The 20,680-nt window shown below is 44.3% G+C and overlaps 2 protein-coding genes across 4 annotated transcripts in view; one reads left to right on the top strand and one right to left on the bottom strand.

Annotated features, from left to right (window-relative positions):
- The window catches only part of LOC106607317 (formin-like protein 1), a 22,199-nt gene continuing 1,519 nt past the window's right edge, over positions 1-20,680 (bottom strand). Inside the window, exons 2-17 of one of the 2 annotated variants that reach the window (XR_006770234.1) lie at positions 20,197-20,380; positions 13,223-13,306; positions 12,520-12,606; positions 12,163-12,236; positions 11,706-11,789; positions 9,896-10,039; positions 9,630-9,741; positions 9,465-9,541; positions 9,275-9,368; positions 8,724-8,798; positions 8,507-8,617; positions 8,235-8,384; positions 7,932-8,033; positions 7,277-7,812; positions 6,232-6,356; positions 5,802-5,972 (exon numbers count right to left, since the gene is read on the bottom strand). Coding sequence is in view for 1 of the 2 variants with exons in the window: in XM_014204160.2 (XP_014059635.2) it covers positions 356-420; positions 678-774; positions 978-1,082; positions 4,091-4,192; positions 4,321-4,484; positions 4,597-4,726; positions 4,969-5,049; positions 5,161-5,229; positions 5,328-5,562; positions 5,770-5,972; positions 6,232-6,356; positions 7,277-7,517 (1,617 nt within the window). In the remaining variant the exon portion in view is untranslated. Of the gene's footprint in view, positions 421-677; positions 775-977; positions 1,083-4,090; positions 4,193-4,320; positions 4,485-4,596; positions 4,727-4,968; positions 5,050-5,160; positions 5,230-5,327; positions 5,563-5,769; positions 5,973-6,231; positions 6,357-7,276; positions 7,813-7,931; positions 8,034-8,234; positions 8,385-8,506; positions 8,618-8,723; positions 8,799-9,274; positions 9,369-9,464; positions 9,542-9,629; positions 9,742-9,895; positions 10,040-11,705; positions 11,790-12,162; positions 12,237-12,519; positions 12,607-13,222; positions 13,307-20,196; positions 20,381-20,680 lie in introns of those variants that run through there. The other variant, XM_014204160.2, reaches the window with a different exon arrangement.
- LOC106607319 (max-like protein X) overlaps positions 20,200-20,680 on the top strand; it is a 10,565-nt gene continuing 10,084 nt past the window's right edge. The window contains exon 1 of one of the 2 annotated variants that reach the window (XM_045720572.1): positions 20,200-20,404. The gene's annotated coding sequence lies outside the window, so the exon portion shown is untranslated. The remainder of the gene's footprint in view (positions 20,405-20,680) is intronic. The other variant, XM_014204164.2, reaches the window with a different exon arrangement.

Genomic DNA, 20,680 nt, shown 5'->3' on the forward strand with positions numbered 1-20,680 from the left:
TGTGAAACTTGTTTTTTTAATTTAAAAAAAAATGTACTCGTTAAAAGATGAACGGAAACAAAAAATTCAAAAGTTATTTTAAAAAGCTAAATGGATAAAAACACATCAATGTATTTCTATGTTACACATTTGCTCATGACGTATAGCTTAAGCTCTGTTCTATTTACAGAGTCAATTCATACTGTAGTTTAAATGTGTATTGATAGGTAAAAGGCCATATAATCTTCAGTACTAATGTAGGTGTATTGTGTATGTACAGTACAAGTATGTATTTGTGTTCTGTGTATGCATACACTTTGACATTGAGTGTGTACAGTAATCTCAGTGGAGTTGTGGGTCTTGGAGCTGGGGCTGTTCAGGTGTCTTGACGCTGTGCTGGTCTCCGTCCATCTGTTGCTCTGAACGGTGAGTTCCTCAGGTCTGGGACAAAGCACATAGACACAACCACTGAAACTTAGCCAGGGACATCTATCTCCGAATGTACCGGTGAAAAGTGTGGTAACGCTTCATGATTTACATACATATAAAGCATTCATGTAGTTCATAGTGCCTTATAGCCCACTTATAATGTGCTATGGCATTGACTATACGCATTCTTAACTCTGTTTTATAGATCCTAAACTTTCAATATAAGACTATAGTGCATAATGTATTCTAGCCATAGTGGTTTGTCATACCTGTGATGATGTCCTCCAGGGCACCATCCTTCACCTGAGGCTTCACCTGCCTCTTCTTCAGCTCCGCTATCAGGTCCATCTTGGGCATCATGGGAGACTGGCAGGGGTCAAAGGGTAAAGCTGACACACTGGCATATGTAGTACGGACCACACTAGAATGACTAGTCACTGGTCGATCAGTCATAAGGGAAGCTACAAAACGATTGTACTCCACCTCTTTTTATAACTGCCTGTATGGAATGTAGAGATTGTGGTGGATTGAGTTGGTACGGGGCATCGGTCTACAGTCTATTGTCCTACCTTGTGTCCTGCAGCCTCTTTCTTTCTGGGGGAGGGAGACTCTGCTTGGTTCTCACTGCTCTTGGCCTCCAGTCTCATCCTCTGTTCATTATCCTTCTCTGCTTGCTGTGTGGGACACACACAACAACAGGTAATTAGATGTCCAACGCAGCTGTTTTATCTCAATATCAAATCATTTCTGAGCAACAATGAAGCACCTTACTGTGATTGTTTTCAATTCAAATGGTAAAATAAACAAATAGCTTCTTAGCTAAATGCTATTTCTCAAGCGAGAATTTTGCTAGGACTGTCTAGACGTGGTCTGAGAGAGGGCCCTAATTGGAGGAGCCTAATAGGAGGAATGTGTAACCTGAAAACTAGCTGTTATTGGCAGAGAGGTGGGCAAACTTTCTTTGTTATTGGTCTATTAACTCACCAGGTGTCACGTCCTGGCCAGTATAAGGGTTAATTGTTATTGTAGTTTGGTCAGGACGTGGCAGAGGGTATTTGGTTTATGTGGTTCGGGGTGGTGGTTTTTCTAAAAGGGCATTTGATTTATGTATTCCGGGGTTTTTGGGCACTGTTCCTTGTTTATGTATTTCTATGTTTAGTCTAGGGAATCTATTTCTATGTTGAGTTAATTGGGGTGGACTTCCAATTGAAGGCAGCTGTGTGGTGTTGCCTTTGATTGGAAGTCCTATATTAGTTGGGTGTGTTTGTCTGTGTATTTGTGGGAGATTGTTTCTTGTTTTGCCGAGTGAGCCTTTCAAGACTGTTTCGTTGTTCGTAAGTTTGTTTCGTTTTGTTGTTTTTGTGTTCATTTTGATTTAATAAATGTTCAAAATGAACAAACACAGTCCTGCTGCATTTTGGTTCTCCTTCACCGACGATAACCGTAACAGAATCTCCCACCAACTAAGGACCAAGCAGCAGAGGAAAAGGGATTTCAAGTTGGACTGGCGGGAGAGATGGACCTGGGAGGAAGTTCTGGACGGGGCTGGACCTTGGCACCAGGCTGGGGAGTACCGTCGCCCACGGGAGGAAATTGAGGCAGCCAAGGGAGAGAGGAGGAGGTACGAGGCCTTGGACGCGCTGAGGGAGAAGCACGAGAGGCACCCCCAATAATTTTTTTGGGGGGGACACACGGGTAGTTTGGCTAGGCCTAGGAAGAGCCGGAAGCCAGCTACCCGTGGTTATATGGAGGAGCGTATGAGGTGGAGAGCGCCATGTTTCGCTGAGAAGCGCATTATCTCACCCATACGCACACACAGTCCGGTGCGCGTTATTCCAGTCCCTCGCAGGTGCCGTGCTAGAGCGGGCATCCAGCCTGGTAGGAGGATGCCTGCGCAGCGCATCTGGTCGCCCGTACGCCTCCGAGGACCAGGCTACCCAACTCCCGCTCTACGCACGGCTACCATCAGGCCCCTGCACAGCCCAGTCCGCCCTGTACAAGCACCCCACTCGTACAGGGCTACTAGTTCCATCCAGCCAGGACGGGTTGTGCAGGAGGTAAGATCAAGACCGCCGGTGAGCCTCCATAGCCCTGGTACGTCCAGTACCAGCACCACGCACCAGGCTTCAAGTGCGTCATCCCAGTCCGACGTTGCTAGAACTGCCCGTCAGTCAAGAGTCGCCCGAACTGCCCGTCAGTCAAGAGTCGCCCGAACTGCCCGTCAGTCAAGAGTCGCCCGAACTGCCCGTCAGTCAAGAGTCGCCCGAACTGCCCGTCAGTCAAGAGTCGCCCGAACTGCCCGTCAGTCAGGAGTCGCCCGAGCCGCCCGTCAGTCAGGAGTCGCCCGAGCCGCCCGTCAGTGAGGAGTCGCCCGAGCCGCCCGTCAGTGAGGAGTCGCCCGAGCCGCCCGTCAGTGAAGAGTCGCCAGAGCCGCCCACTAGTCAGGAGCTGCCAGAGTGGCCAGACTGCCCGGCGATGCCAGACTGCCCGGCGATGCCAGAGTGGCCAGACTGCCCGGCGATGCCAGAGTGGCCAGACTGCCCGGCGATGCCAGACTGCCCGGCGATGCCAGACTGCCCGGCGATGCCAGACTGCCCGGCGATGCCAGACTGCCCCGACTGTCTTCCGGGTCTGCCAGAGTGGCCCGACTGTCTTCCGGGTCTGCCAGAGTGGCCCGACTGTCTTCCGGGTCTGCCAGAGTGGCCCGACTGTCTTCCGGGTCTGCCAGAGTGGCCCGACTGTCTTCCGGGTCAGCCCAAGTGGCCCGTCTACCCGGAGCTGCCGGGGTGGGTTGTCTGCCCGGAACTGCCTGAACCAGAGCCACCTCCAGATATAGGTGGGTTGGGGAGGGGGGGTGTAGCACAGTGCCGTCGTTGACGGCAGCCACCCTCCCTTCCCTCCCTTTAGTTAGGGGGATTTTTTTCTTTGTTTGGGGTTTTTGTTATTTTTTAGGTGCTTCCGGGGTTAGCACCTTTAGGGGGGGGGGGGTACTGTCACGTCCTGGCCAGTATAAGGGTTAATTGTTATTGTAGTTTGGTCAGGACGTGGCAGAGGGTATTTGGTTTGTGGTTCGGGGTGGTGGTTTTTCTAAAAGGGCATTTGATTTATGTATTCCGGGGTTTTTGGGCACTGTTCCTTGTTTATGTAATTCTATGTTTAGTCTAGGTAATCTATTTCTATGTTGAGTTAATTGAGGTGGACTTCCAATTGAAGGCAGCTGTGTGGTGTTGCCTTTGATTGGAAGTCCTATATTAGTTGGGTGTGTTTGTCTGTGTATTTGTGGGAGATTGTTTCTTGTTTTGCCGAGTGAGCCTTTCAAGACTGTTTCGTTGTTCGTAAGTTTGTTTCGTTTTGTTGTTTTTGTGTTCATTTTGATTTAATAAATGTTCAAAATGAACAAACACAGTCCTGCTGCATTTTGGTCCTCCTTCACCGACGATAACCGTGACACCAGGTGGTCCAAAAAACCCACCCCACCCAACCAAACAGCTCTTACACTAAAAGTGCATTGATATAATTTTCACAATATTATTCACACCTCATAGTGTGGAAAATATACCTAAAACAGGGAAATCACATTGTTGACTGCACTGCCCCTTTAACAAACATGCATCTAAATACAAAAGTTAAATATAATGAGCTATTTCATTAATCCTTTCCCATTATGGGGGCACCACCTCACCTTATAGGCCTTCATGAAGCGGACAAACAGAGGGAAAAACATGGAGGGTTGTGTGGTCTTGGGGTTCTCTCCAAAATACTCCACCACCGAGCCATACGCCTCCTAGCGGAGGAGGTGAGAGAGGAAGAAGAGGAGAGATGACGCTCACACTAAAATATGCATTGAACATCTTCTGTGGAATTATGTGTGTCGGATGTGTCTATTAAGTTGAAATGTTATGGGATTCCAACCTGAGCGGTCTTGCTGTCTTTGAGTAATGAGTCCAGTAATTCACTGTTTGTCTTGACAAAGTCCTTCAGCACTGTGTTGTCTTCCTGCACCAGGAACTCCTTCTTGGTCACTTCCATTCCCCTCTCCAGGGAGCGGATATCCTGAAGAATACTGTCCAGAGACACTGAAACACACAGGCGAGAAACAGGGCGTCAGTTATTCTCACTATGAAGGGCTGCATTGTTTTCAAGCTGTGTGTACATGTGCGCGTGCAACCGTTGATTGCGTTCCCGCACCTAGGCCAGCCTTGTCCACAAAGTGCAGCTCAGTGTGGAAGTTGTTGAGTTCAGGGTATTTCTCCTGGACGATGCTGGAGATGAAGTGTAGCAGGGTCTGGGAGCGGTCTGTAGACTTGGTGTCCAGCAGCTGACAGGACAGAGACAAAGAGAGGCACAGATGGAGTCATCTCTCAAAGATGGACTGGCCTGCCTATCAAGATACCATAGCGCCCTCAACAGTCCAAAACTTTGCTTTAGCTAATAGCGACTTATTTATCGTTATAGAGTTGAAGCCATACTATTTCAGCCAGTTCATCTCAACCTTAGAGATGGTTCTATTCATGTTAAACAAGGGAAATAATTTTGCCTCAAGAGCAGAAGGGTACTCACCAGGTCCAGACTCTGCAGGCGGAACCCATAGGCTGCACCCCTCTTACTGCTGTTCATGTAGTTCCCAAAGGCTAGGATGATCTGGAGAGGAGGAGCCAGATACAGAATGTGTTACATAGACAGTGCAGGCCTGTTTAAAGAGGCTCTCTGATTGGAGGTTAGCAGTGACAGACAGGGATGCCCTCCACTCACCTCTAACATCTTCTTCAGCTTGGCCGAGGACTTAATGGACATGGATGCTGTGATTATGGAGTTCAGTTGCTGTAGGTGAGATTATGAATGACTATCGTATCAGATTCTGAAGAAAGTCATTGTTGTACAGATACAATTTCATTGGCTGTCCTGAGCAACTGACTCACCGGCTGCAGACGTTTGACACTCTCTGGGAAGTTGCCCATGAAGGTGAGGGTGCTGATTCGCTGGGCCAGACGGGGGATCTTCCCAAAGCGCATCATGAAGCGATCCTCCTCTGCCAGATCATCCAGTGGACGGCCCTCCTTCTCATAGTTCTGGAGGAGCTTCAGCTCGTAGTCTGATGGGACAAACCTCTCCAGCAGCTCCAGGAAGTCCAGCCCCAACGCCTGCTGGTCATACCTGGAGAGAAGGAGGGAAAGGAGGAGGGAGGGAGAGAAGTAAGATAGTAAGGAAGGGACAAAAAAAGAGTGTTAGGGGAAGGTGGGATGAGGAGAAAGAGAATGAAGGGATTAAAGAGAACAAAATAAGGCATAAAGAAATTAAATTAGTGAGAGAAATATGTTTACTAAGGAAAGAAAAAGAATAGGAGAAGATATCGTTCCATACGTCTCTATAGCTGTGCAGATGTCTGTGGGGCTCCTGCCTCCCTTGCGTAGCGTGATGGCCAGGTTCTTGGCCTTGTTGCCCTCGATCAGGTTGACCTTGCTGGGGGCCTTCTGGGCCACCTTGACCTTAAGAGTGGACAGAGCTGCTGGAGGACCCTGGGCCTTGGTCTTAAACTGCTCTTCAAACGCATCCATGTTCAGCTCCTGACACAACACACATAGAGATGGTTAGAGAGGGAGGAAGGGGGAGGGTAAGGAGAGGAGAGAGAGAAAGGGGGAGAGAGAGGAGGGAGGGTAAGGAGGAAGAGATATAAAGAGAGAGAGAGAGAGAGAGAGAGAGAGAGAGAGAGAGAGAGAGGAGCAGAAAGAGTGGAAAAAGGGGGTCAGAGGGAAGGTGAGAGAAGGGAGAATGGAAGAGTAGAGTTCAGTCAGCACTAGTATCTGTGTGGAGGTTTGGTCTTACCCCTAAGACCTGCTCGTCGTCCAGCTCGTGGAAGACCGTGCCAGTCACCTGGTTGGGCTTCAGTGCCTGCCAGTTGAGCAAAGGCATCCGGAACTTAGTCTGGATGGGTTTCCTGCTTTTACCTCCTGAGATAAAGAGAGAGAGAGAGAGAGAGAAAGAGAGAGAGTAGGAGAGAGAATCAATCACATTTGTCAATCGCCAATGCACTCATTTCACTCTTCAGCAAATTGGACGCATACAAATTCATGAGATTGACTGACAATCTGATTATCATAGAGCTCTCTCCTATTTGACCTCTCACACCCTAATCTCTTTAATCTCTCCTATATATTCATGATCTCCCCTCTCATCTTCAAATCTCTGCTGTAGACCGCTACTGGAGCGGAATAGGTGGAATGGTATCAAATACATCAAGCACATGGTTTCCACGTGTTTGATGCCATTCCATTCGCTTCGTTCCAGCCATTATTATGAACCATCCTCCCCTCAGAAGCCTCCACTGACATACACATGTAACTGCCAGAACAATGGAAACACTTAAGATACAAAGTATATTGAAAGAAGGTGCTTCCACACAGGTGTGGTTCCTGATTGAATTAAGCAATTAACTTCCTATTATGCTTAGGTTCATGTATAAAAATGCTGGGCTCGCCATTATTTTGGCTACCATGGCTATGCCCCCATAGGATGACAATGCCCCTCTCCACAGGGCACGAATGGTCACTGAATGGTTTGATGAACAATGTAAATCATATGCCATGGCTTTTCAGTCACCAGATCTCAATCCAATTGAACACTTATGGGAGATTTTGAAGTGGCTCCTAAGACAGCATTTTCCACCATCATCAACAAAACACAAAAGTATGGAATTTCTCGTGGAAGAATGGTGTCGCATCCCTCCAATAGAGTTCCAGACACTTGTAGAATCTATACCAAGGTGCATTGAAGCTAGTTCTGGCTCTATTAAGACACTTTATATTGGTGTTTCCTTTATTTTGGCAGTTACCTGTACATCTCTAATGAAAGCAGATAAGAGTCACCTTACCGGCTTGGCTGTCTCCAGAAGGTGGGCCTCCGGGTGGGGGCGGAGGTCCACCGCCGGGTGGGGGAGGAGGTGGGGGCGGACCTCCCCCTGGAGGAGGGGGAGGAGGAGGGGGAGGTGGGCCACCGGAGCCACACGGGGGAAGGAGGAGGAGGTGGGGGAGCACGTCCACCAGGCCCAGGAGGCGGGGGGGGAGGAGGAGGAGGAGGGGGGACAGCAGAGATGGCTGAGGAGGGAGTGGCATCGGGGACTTCTGGGCCAGGGGCAGTGGGTCCAGTGGAGCTGAGCAGGCACTCAGAGGCTGGGGCGGGGGCGTACTCGATGATGGTGACAGGCACCACCTGGAGGTCTAGGGCCCCAGAGGGGGTGCGTCCCAGGCGGATCAGCCCTCGGTCCTGCAGCTCCTGCACCTTGAGTTCCAGCTCAGAGGAGGGCTGGCTGAGACGCTCTCTGTCCCGCTCCCTCTCCTGGCTCATCTCCCTCTCCCTCTCTCTCTGCTGCAGAGAACTGACCTGGGAACAGGAGTCCCGCAGGCTCTCCTGTCAGTCGCACACACACACAAAGGCAAGGAAAAGTTAGCATCACACAATCACACACATACCTTTCTGTCTGATGCACTATATTGTATACAGTCCACAGTTCATTGTACAGTGCAGACCTTGAGCAGCTCTGTCTCCTTGGTGGCTTGGAGGAGCTGTTTCTCCAGTTCAGCCATCCTCTCTGCAGACTGGCTCTCAATCTCCTCTAGCCTGGCACTCAGCTACAAAAACACAACACGAAAACACAACACGACACAACATGACACAGCACAGCACAGCACAGCACAACACAACACAACACGACACAACATGCCAACACAACTTTCAGAGATCACAGACAGAGTCATAGAGTAATTGCTGGCATTTTTTAGAGGTGAGATTTGAATGAATCAGACTGTGTGTGTACAGTGTGTATCACTGACCTGTGAGTTATGCTCCTGCAGTTCATCCACATGCTCCAGCACCCCGCCCCTGTTCTCTGCGTCCTCCAGCAGAGCCCCCACATCAAACACGTTGTCCAGGTAGGCCTGAATCTGAACCTGCAGCTTCTCACTCTCTGTCAGCTTCAGAGACTGACACACACACATCATCATTGTTATCATGACGGTTTCATTTCCGTTTCAAGGAGTTGGTTTTGTGGTTGTGACGGTTCCATTTTCAACAATGAGATGAGAAGGATAAATGGAGAGTTCACCTCTAAGTACTGGTCCAGTCCGTGGTGAGTGAACTCATATTGCAGGTGCACACGGAAGTTCATATTCTCCACCGAATGCACCACAATGTTAATGAACTGCATGCAGGCCACCTGAAGAGAGGGATCATCATATTTGATCTTTAACCTTTCAGAACTACATTGTGAGTAATGTAAACACATCATCCAGTAGATTTAAAGCCGTTTTGTGTCCACGCACCATGAAGTCAATGTTGCTGTCATCATTGCTAAAGTACTCCATCAGTTTCTCAAAGCGGTTCTTCTCTCCGCTCACCTGAGTGAAAGGACACGGGAAAGAAGTTCCTTGTTTCAGTAACAGAGTCATGCACTTCAACAGATGTCCACTGTATTCATAGAAAGCTGATCAAATTCGTCCACCTCTGCTTTAAACACATCCAACATCAAATCTATTATTAGTCGTGATGGTCACCAATGTGGAAAGTCTATATCGATATCAGTAGAATTTTTTTCAGACGACATTTCAGTCATTTAAAGGGGCCTTTCAGTTTGGTGAGTAGTGGTTACGCACTCACAACATGATATCTTCGTGTGAGTGTGTGTTTTTGAGTTCTAAGTGTGCTCGGTGAGACTAAGACAGGCTGTGAAAGTGTATCAGTCGTGAGGTTACTTAGAAGAGAAAAGTCTTGGTCCTGGGAACACACAAATGAGTAGGCTAAGGTGAGATGACACAGTACACATTGGTAAAGTAAAGCCTGCTATAGTGTGGCTAAGTTTGGTAAATCCCTTCACCTCCTTGAGGTTGTCGAAGGCGGCGAGAATGATGTCATGACCGCCCCTCACAAGACACACAGCAGCCAACAGCTCCAACACCAGGGCTTTGGTTCTGTAGAGACCAGGAATATAATACCACATCACACACACACATCACACACACATGCACAAGCATGCACACACACATCACACACACAGGTGTTCATACCTGGGGTTCTTGTTGTTGAGACTGAGAGTGATCTCGTTGACGCAGCGTGGGTGAGTCATAACTTGGTTGAAGCCCGACTGAAAAAGTGATAATTAGCGTTGGACTTTCACAATTTCACACTCCATATCACAGTCATGCCCTCACACCACACCACACAACACACACCTGGTAGTTCATGATGGCACGCAGACACATGATGCACACATGGACGTCGTCCCTCTGACTGGCCAATCGAGAGATCTTCTGAGTTTTCCTACTCTGGGCCAGAGAGGTTATTCTGCAGCAAAGGAGATATTGAGAGGATGGAGGAGATGGTGGTCACTGGTCAGAAGGTCCCACTTTGCAGTAGAATATTTTTGGTGAGATTTATCTTGTGGTCTGTAAGGCTTGCTTAGTGAGACTCGGGTCTCATAACGGCTGATGGTTCTTACCGTACGGTCAGGGCGCGGGCTGCTCTGGTCATGCCGTGTGTAGGGGAGCTTCCTGCACTCTTATTCAGGTCCTCCATGGACCTCTCCGCTGGCTTCCCTCTCTCTGACAGTGTTCCCCCATTCTCAGCACCCTCCAGGTCAAACCTATAGATATAATTCCCAAATACGCAAACATATAGTCACATATAGATAATCAAACATTAAATCTACAGTACCAGTCAAAGGTTTGGACACACCTACTCATTCAAGGGTTTTTCTTAATTTGTACTATTTTCTCCATTGCAGAATAATAGTGACGACATCAAAACTATGAAATAACACATATGGAATCATGTAGTAACCAAACAAGTGTTCAACACCCTTTGCCTTGATGACAGCTTTGCACACTCTTGGAATTCTCTCAACCAGCTTCATGAGATAGTCACCTGCAATGCATTTCAATGAATAGGTGTGCCTTGTTTAAAGTTCATTTGTGGATTTTCTTTTCTTCTTAATGCATTTGAACCAATCAGTTGTGTTGTGACAAGGCAGGGGTTGTATACAGAAGATATCCCTATTTGGTCAAATACCAAGTCCATATGGCAAGAACAGCTAAAATAAGCAAAGCGAAATGACAGTCCATCATTACTTTAAGACATGAAGGTCAGTCAATACGTAAAATTTCAACAACTTTGAAAGTTTCTTCAAGTGCAGTCGCAAAAACCATCAAGCGCTATGATGAAACTGGCTCTCATGAGGACCGCCACAGGAAAGGAAGACCCACAGTTACCTATGCTGCAGAGGATAAGTTCATTAGAGTTAACTGCACCTCAGATTCCATAATAAATGAATAAATGCTTCACAGAGTCCAAGTAACAGACACATCTCAACATCAACTGTTCAAAGGAGACTGAGTGAATCAGGCCTTCATGGTCGAATTGCTGCAAAGAAACCACTACTAAAGGAAACCAATAAGAAGAAGAGACTTGCTTGGGCCAAGAAACACGAGCAATGGACATTAGATCGGTGGAAATCTGTCCTTTGGTCTGATGAGTCCAAATATGAGATTATTACTCTGTGTCTTTGTGAGACGCATAATAGGTTAACGGATTATTTCGGCATGTGTGGTTCCCACCGTGAAGCATGGAGGAGGAGGTGTGATGGTGTGGGGCTGCTTTGCTGGTGACACTGTCTGTGATTTATTTAGAATTCAAGGCACACTTGACCAGATTGGCTACCACAGGATTCTGAAGCAATATGTCATCCCATTTTGTTTGCGCTTAGTAGGACTATCATTTGTTTTTCAACAGGACAATGACCCAACACACCTCCAGGCTGTGTAAGGGCTATTTGACCAAGAAGGAGAGTGATGGTGCTGCATCAGATGACATGGCCTCCACAATCACCCGACCTCAACCCAATTGAGATGGTATGGGATGAGTTGGACCGCAGAGTGAAGGAAAAGCAGCCAACAAGTGCTCACCATATGTGGGAACTCCTTCAAGACTGTTGGAAAAGCATTCCTGGTGAAGCTGATTGAGAGAATGCCAAGAGTCTGCAAAGCTGTCATCAAGGAAAAGGGTGGTAACTTTGAATAATGAAAAATATATTTTGATTTGTTTAACACTTTTTTGGTTACTACATGATTCCATAAGTGTTATTTCATAGTTGTGATGTCTTCACTATTATTATACAATGTAGAAAATAGTAAAAATAAAGAAAAACCCTTGAATGAGTAGGTGTGTCCAAACTTTTGACTGGTACTGTATGTCTCATTGATACTGTATGGGATTCTGGTAAGACAGAAGGGGAGGCTGCAAGGGATACTCACGAAGCGTCACACTGGGCGTAGGACAGGTAATCCACCAATACATCCAAACCCTGGTTCTCCTCATTCAGAAACTCCTGGGCCCAGCTATATAGAGAGAAAGAGAATTTGAACACGATACTACTTTAAGGACTCTTGAGTCAGTCGTACTGGCTGATGGGATAACTGTGGGACCAGTCCTGGTCAAACCTAACATAGCAGGCGTAAAAGAAACGCGTGAAACTGGATACCCTACATACTGGTCTTGATGAGAAGAAGGGAAAAAAACTATCAGGGGAGGTTCTTATCTGCACTGTTCAACCAATCAAGTAAATGTGGAGGAGGAGTTAAGATGGAGTGTCGCCTTATTAACGTCCAAAAGCGGAAGTTGCATCACAGGCTGTATTTCCATTTCCCCTGAAAACCAGAACATCTGGTTGTTGGGGACTCGGCAGAGGCTAATCCTGGTCCAGTCACTCACCCAATATGATTAGTGCGGAGGGAGATCTCCAGCTCTCTCAATACCTGGGTGGACTCCTGGACCCGCCTCTTGAACTGAAATAGGCCAAAACCATATGGAGAAGCTCTATTAACGAAGGAAACGCACAAACCTTTTATATCAATAATTCAGAAGTTGTTCTAATGAGACTGGCCTTATATTGCTGGCTTCGTGGCTTTGTCATAAAATGCAAGGACGTACTACTACTGTGGATGTAATATTGGTATCCCAATGTTCCAAAACACACATATTTACTTCTTGAAATCCCTGGCTACGGTGAGAATGACTAGAAGCTCTATGAATGTGAGCGGGGGGAGGGGGGGGGTACTGTACACCCACCCTGCGGGTCACTCCTCCTTGGTCCTGATAGAAGCTCTTGATCTTGGTCAGATAGGTAGAGGGAGGGTTCTTCACCTGGAACCGCTCCTGACCACACACAATGGAGGGAGGAAGGAGAAGGGGATGAGGGGATGAGGGTGAGTAAGAAGACAAATGACACAGTCAAACACAACGAGCACTGCAAACCACTCTGTTACCATGCCAACCTGCTGAGGGGAAACATTACCACAGGAACCCATCAGAGGTGTAGTGTTTTGCTAGAAGACTATATGACCTTTTTGCACTCTAACCTACATTACATATTGGCAACCGGACACCAGCAATACACATTTATTTTGCTTCACAGTTATGTCCGTATGCTGTGTTTTTACAACACTTAATCTCAGATACAATCATGGGTTACCCTTTATTTTAACGGTCGGTAATAAACCATTTATAAGGCATTTACAAAAATATTACACACCATTTATGGTTAGGGTTAGGTATTGGTTAGGGTTAAACAGTGCTCGCTTTAGATTAGGGACTGCAAAAATACTTTACCTATGATTAGTAAATGGCTTATAAATGTGGGAGTAATGATTAATAAATGGTTTATTACGGACCGTTGAAATAAAGCGTTACCCAATCATGTAGAACTGTGTATGTACTAGTGCATGAACCAATCACCCCATGTAAAGCGCCCAACAAGACGTAATGCTCTTACCTGATCACAGATCAGCTCCCACTTCTTCTCATTGTCATACTGACTCAAAAGATTCAGCTTGTCTGGAGGCAAGTTCATATAGCTCTGAGAATAGAAGGTACACTTCAAAAACCTAAATCAATAATGACATGAAACTGTTACTGTGATTACAACTGGGACCTTTGGGGATCTTGTATTTAAATGAACTCTGAGCAGTCTACAACAGCATGTTACCCAATAGACTTAAATTAAGCAGTGCCTGCAGAATAATATCATCTTAAATAATATCATATTTAAAAAATATTTCATTTCTTTCTTCACTACCAACCAGCCAACGCTCTTTTGCACATTGTCATAACGCTTCCTGTTCATGCAATGCTGTTCAAATGTGATCAGAAACCACAGGTGTCCCCACCAGAGGTATTAGTGAACGCTATCATCATCCTACTCCATGGAGGTGACTCACTGTTTACATGTATTGCTGGTAACTAATGGAAACCATCTGTGAGCATGTATCACGTCAAGTCATGAGCGTTTTCAAACACATCCAGATAATGCTCCTACCATTCATCATTGAACGCAACGGGCCAACACAGTAGTCGTTTAGCCATGATCTGTTTGAGTGAGTAGCAAGTGGATTTAACCTGATTCATTCAATAGTTACTCGTCTCTATGACAAGTGAGCCACCTGGCCCTTTCTATAGGAAAATATGGTGTGTTTACATCACGAGAAGTTGATTCAACTCTGTCACGCCTATTGATTAACATGGGAAAATACAATAGATTGTTTAAGCGTCATTCTCATGTGACACGTCTCACACACTATAACCCCTTAGATGTTGCCGGCCAAACTAACCGCTAATGAAAGTGGTTTATTTAAGGCATCTAAGACGAGCGATGTTTTAGTCGAGGCAGTCTTGGGCCTACTAAGAAAGGGTGTGGACTGTGGTTAGATATGCAGAATTGAATGTTCTCAAGCAACAGTTTGTGGCTTCCTCTTGACACGTTAACAAACCCTTGAGGTTTGACATGTGTGCCCCAGTTAGTGTGGGCTTTGCTGGGGACATAGCTATAGGGTTTGGGTGGGGTACAGTATGGGAGGGACCGATAGTGGATTTTGAAAGACAAAGGCTAGCAACAGAAAACTAAATGTAGACAATGTGTGTGTGAATATTTACATTTACATTTTAATCATTTAGCAGACACTCTTATCCAGAGCGACTTACAGTAGTGAATGCATACATTTCATACATTTCATTTCATGCATTTTTTTGTACTGGCCCCCTGTGGGAATCGAACCCACAACCCTGGCGTTGCACACACCATGCTGACGTTGCAAACACCATGCTCTACCAACTGAGCCACAGGGAAGACATATGCGCTGTACATACACATGAGGTTACTCATACACACACATACCCACTCAGAAAGACATATACTCTTATGTGCGCATGGTTTGTACACATGAACGCATGCGCACACACACACCTACATTTTTGAGTATGTGTCGTTCCATTTGAGGCCGGTTGGATGTACTGCCAAATTCTGTAAAACGACGTTGGAGGCAGCTTATGGTAGAGAAATGAACGTTCAAATTCTCTGGCAACAGCTCTGTTGGACATTCCTGCAGTCAGCATGCCAATTGCACCCTCCCTCAAAACTTGTGGCATTGCTGTGTGACAAAACTGCACATTTTAGAGTGGCCTTTTGTTGTTCCCAGCACAAGGTGCACCTGTGTAATGGTCATGCTGTTTAATCCAGTTCTTGATATGCCACATCTGTCAGGTGGATGGATTATCTTGGCAAAGGAGAAATGTTCACTAACTGCTTGCAACCCGACTTCTTACAACTTTTGTTAAATCCAGCGACATAAAAGGGATCTCAATTGCTGACGGAGATATTATCATCAGTCACCTTGCAGATGACACCACCCTTTTTTCGAAAGATGCTGACCAGATTCCTAGAGCAGTCGATGTGATAAATATTTTTATCAAAGCATCTGGTCTTTGCCTAAACCTTAATAAGTGTCAATTGTTTGCTGTTAAAGACCGTGTGATACCCTCTATATGCAATATTCCAGTCAAGGAAGAAGTAACATACCTTGGGATTACCGTATCTAAGGATCAACAGGAAAGATGCTTATTCGATTTCATACCTATTATGGAAAAAACTTTAAGAAGTTGAACCATTGGTTGCAGAGGGATTTATCCTTGAAAGGTTGAGTATTGCTTTCTAAAGCTGAAGGTATCTCCAGACTTACTTATGCAGCCCAGTCCCTACATCTTGACAACAAAATAGGTAAAGCAGTTGACCAGATGCTTTTCAACTTCGTCTGGAAAAATCATACACATTATATTAGGAAATCTGTCGTTATGAACACATGAATATGGTGGTGTCCATTTTTTTTAATAATACTGATAAATTGGGCTAAACATTTCTTAAAGAATTCTTAAGGAATTTCATCCGTCATTATATCTTCTCCCGTTTTGGTGGCTTCAATTTTATGTTACTTTGTAACTATAACATTGAGAAGATTCCTACAAAATTAGTATTCTTAGCGTGGTTGTTAATATATAAACATAATTTTTCCCTGCCTAGGTATTTCATTTGGAACAATAGGGATATTTTATATAGAAACAAGTCTTTATTTTTTAAGAACTGGTTTAATAATCATATCCTGCTGGTGAGTCAACTTTTTAATGCAGAAGGATCGTTACTCAATTAAGAGGAATTTTTATCTCGTTACAATATCCCTGTTACACCTAGAGAGTTCGCCATAGTCTTTGATGCTATTCCATCTGGAAGTCTCATGTTGTTTAGAGGTGGAACCAGACCTCACCTTCTTGACCTTCCCTCGCTTAATCCAGTTGACTCTCCAGTAGGAGAAATGTGTTTCTCCTTGCTCCCTCAGAACAACAGATCTATACGTGCCTTATTTCAAAGGGATATTGTATCTATTCCTTATGTTATCAGCTGTCAGAGCAGCTTACCAATCACTGTACCTGCACACAGCCTATCTGTAAATAGCACACCCAACCCCCTCATCCCCATATTATTACTTCTTGCTCTTTTGCACCCCAGTATCTCTACTTGAACATCATCATCATCATCATCTGCACATCTATCACTCCAGTGTTAATGCTAAATTGTAATTATTTCGCCTCTATGGCCTATTTATTGCCTACCTTCCTACTCTTCTACATTTGCACACACTGTACATAGATTTTTCTATAGTGTTATTGACTGTACGTTTGTTTATGTGTAACTCTGTGTTGTTGTTTTTGTCGCACTGCTTTGCTTTATCTTGGCCAGGTCGCAGTTGTAAATGAGAACTTGTTCTCAGCTGGCCTACCTGGTTAAATAAAGGTGAAATAAATAATGTTACAACTTACTGGAATACATTTGTCAATAATATCTGTTAGAAAAAAGTCTGGTTATTACCACACAAATGCCTTCTTGTTAACAAGGTCAAAGAGGTCTCTTTCAGAATTACCCATAAGTATTACCCTGCGAATCAATACCTGAATAAACTTAAAAAAGACATTAACATTAACTGTACTTTTTGTGTTGACAATCCAGAAACTGTTTTGCATTTATTTTGGAATTGTCTACATGTAAAGAAATGATAGCAAGATTTTCATAGTTTATAATTGTTAATATTTTTGATGACTTTTGTTTATGGGACAATGTGCTGCTCGGTTTCCTTAACTATAATCAAATTTCATATTCATAAATGTAAATTCACTAATAAAAAAAACACTCTTCCATGTTTTCTATAAGGAATTTGAGCAGCACATTAAGACCATTCTACATTCTTCTAATAACAAAGCTGTCAAAACAATCAATACGTGTGTATCTTTTAAGGTCTTTGTATAATCTGTCATTTGTTGTACCCCCTAGCATATGTTATTATTGTCTGTTTGTATACTTCTTGTATGTATACAGATTTTTCTGCCAGAATTTTTTTTTTTTTAAAAGACATGCTCACTAACAGGGATATTAACAAATTTGTGCACCAAATTTGAGAGAAATAAGCTTTTTATGCGTATTTCTGGGATCTTTTATTTCAGCTCATGAGAAATGGGACCAACACTTTACATGTTGCGTTTATATTTTTGTTCAGTATAAAAATGCTTTCATTTTCGAATATGTTGTATCTTAGACCCTATTTTACATAATCTGAGGTGTTTGTGTTGTGCCCGCCATTGGTTGAGACACAGCAAACTCTTAAAAACGTTTATATTCACTCATAAAAATAAATCAAGAAATTATAAAATAGTTACAATCCCTGTTTGTAAGCTTTTAAATGATTTCAAATGCAACTGCAACTTGTAAGTCAATTTGTAAGTCGCTCTGGATAAGAGTGTCTGCTAAATGACTTAAATGTAATGTAAATGTGGATGTCTCATGGTAGGGTGGGGTATGCAAAATGGGCCAACTTTGAGCTCTTCCATCTCCTAAATGTTTTGGCACTCAGGTCCGAAATGTAACTTCCTGACCACTTGCACCATAGGCAAATATGTATGGAAAGTTTAGTTGAAATCAAAAGGGGTGCGGTCAAAAGTGATTGAAATCAAATGGAACGACCCGTATCTCAATTTAGAGACCCTATACGGGTACCAGAGTATTTTTTGATTTCACCTTTATTTAACCAGGTAGGCCAGTTGAGAACAAGTTCTCATTTACCACAGTGACCTGGCCAAGATAAAGCAAAGCAGTGTGACACAAACAACAACACAGAGTTAAACATGGAATAAACAAACATACAGTCAATAACACAATAGAAAAAGTCTATATCCAGTGTGTGCAAATGGCGTGAGGAGGTAAGGCAATAAATAGGCCATAGTAGCGAAGTAATTACAATTTAGCAAATTAACACTGTAGTGATAGATGTGCAGATGATGATGTGCAAGTAGAAATACTGGTGTGCAAAAGAGCATAATACCCATAAAACCTATTAGTCAAACAAGGAAATGGTTCCAATCGTTTTTCTACCATACATTTTTCCCATAGGGGATTTTAGAAACACTTAAAATAAGGGCAGTGTTTCGTGTAGGTTTACCCTGCCTTGACATTTTGATAACCATGTAAATCTTTCTAGGACAAGGTGACTTTAATCAATAAATTTGCCTGCATTTATCCCCCCCAATAATGTATTTTTAATGCTAATTAGCTGCTAATTGGGCTATCATACAGTTCTATAAATGCCATGATGATCTGGACGAGACCACCAAAACGAGGCAAAGGTAAGAATCTCTGGATTAACTATCTAACGTTAGCTACATTTAAAAATTAATAAATTGGCTACATTTCTTTAAATTGATAATTATGTGAATGGTCTTGTGCAAGTTTTAAATTGACACAATACCTGTTTTTTAAATTGACACAATACCTGTTAGCAAAGGTGTCAGCTAGAGATGACGTGCAGGAGCTTGCATGGATGTGTAGTCTTGCATGATGTCTACTTTGATGCTAATTAGCGTTTTCTAATCTGAGAGTAAATAGAGCCGAATATATTGATAAAAGTCACCTTGTCTGAGAGAGATATTTACATGGATATCAAAACATCACGACAGGGTAAGCCTACAGAAAACACAGCCCTTATTTTAAGTGTTTCTGAAATTCCCTATGAGAAAAATGAATGATGGAAAAATGATTGGAACCATTTTGCTATTTGACCGCTAGGCTTTATGGGTATTGTGACACTTCCGCTGTGGAGCTCTATTTAGAACCCGAGGGGGAAGTTCTGTTCTCAGTTTCAACAGGTTGTTCCATTCTTACTGTCACCCTGACACTCCTCTCAAAAAAGAAAAATTATTACTTTGACCTAATATCTCCTCTCACACATTGCCACATAAACATATCTGCTCGTGTGAGTGCAATAAGTGACGTATTAGGTCCGTTTGAAATCTAGACTAGAGAAGGTAGCATTTACCTTTGATGCATGTAGGCTGCCTGTGCAGTGTGATAACTATTAGCTAATATGTGTGTGGTACAGTCACCTACTTAGCCTAAGCCATTTCCTGCCCACTGTCCTCTCTACCAGCCTGCTCTTTCAGATCATGACCTGACTTCCTCTTTCTTTCAGGCATAAAAGTAAAAGAAGGTGAAGGTGTATGCATGGAAAGGTAGTTTTACTGTCATGATGTCACATGTCTTTCGTGTGTCTCCGTATCTAGTGCCTAATATGTTTAGCATCACATTTATCCGATGTTTATCTAAATGTGTGATTCAAACTGCTTGCGCTACTCATGATTGACTAATAGTTTCTACAGATAAGGCCTTGTTCCCCTGAGATGTCCTGCTTCTTTTGTAAAAACAGCCGTGCTTCTAGTATTGGGACACATTACAACCCCTCAACAACAAAAAATTCTAACAGAAATAATTTGGTTCCACCTCTTGCAGACTTAGGTGTAAGGGATTTGGCTACATAACATTATGTTGTCCCCCGTAGGTGTTAACTGATGGGAAATGACATGTTGAAATATTTGAGAAACATTTGCCTTCCTGTCTTAGTCTTATGGTCTCTCTCGTGCAAAATCTATTGCTCAATCCAGCACGGTGCCTTTATGGTGTCTCCGGTTCATCTAAGAGGGAGGACTGCAGTCGAAGGTCTATGAGATCATTCGAACACAGGCTGAGCAGATGGTCGATTTCAAAATATCTAAAAGAGGATGTGAGCTTTTGGATGGGATTGAGGCCAACAAAATGTCAGCTCTCTTCACTAACATGTCTGGCTGCAGTGAGAGAGACGGAATTGTTTTTTAACAGGAACCAGAATTACCTTGACAGAATAATTAAAATGTGAAGCTGAATGTATTTTCTCTCAGACATCTGGCACCGTGCATATTTAAGTGAGTGATTTCACCTGTTCCTTTTGATATCAGTGCAATACATACAGTAGGTGTGTGATGTATCTAAATTCCTGTGTGATGTGTCTGCATTTCTGCGTGTTGATATGCATGATGTTTCTCCCCTCCTGTCCTGCCACTCACCAGCACCACACTGAAGCGCTCCTCCAGCTCCTCCTCTGGGGGCACGGGCAGCTTGGGGGGAGCAGGCTGCTTCTTCTGCAGGGTCGGGGTGGGGTCACTCAGGCCCGTTCCTGAGCCCACAGAGTGCTTGGCCTCCCTGCCATCTGCCTGCTCTATTCCCCCCGCCGCATTCCCCATCACCAACCTGAACAGGTAATCCAGGGGAAAGGTAAAAAACACTCTCTTTTAACTGGAAGTGCTAGTAGGCCTAACTCCTAAACAGACTCCAACTCAGATGTCTGCAAACCTGTCCACAATGAAAAAAGTAGCTAGTTAGTTCCAATGTAGGGCAGTCCAATGAAGTTCCAAAACAAAAAAAGAGGTGAATAAAAACAGGTCTTGGAGTCCTTGGCCCTTCAACGTCTCTGGGAGATTAAGCAGGTGGATGGAACAGCCACTGGCCTACTGCAATTGTCTTGGTCCTGAGGTGAGGATGTTTGACGGA

The sequence above is a fragment of the Salmo salar genome, chromosome ssa06, assembly GCF_905237065.1.
Source record: "Salmo salar chromosome ssa06, Ssal_v3.1, whole genome shotgun sequence".
In the NCBI taxonomy this organism is placed as follows: Eukaryota; Metazoa; Chordata; class Actinopteri; order Salmoniformes; family Salmonidae; genus Salmo; species Salmo salar.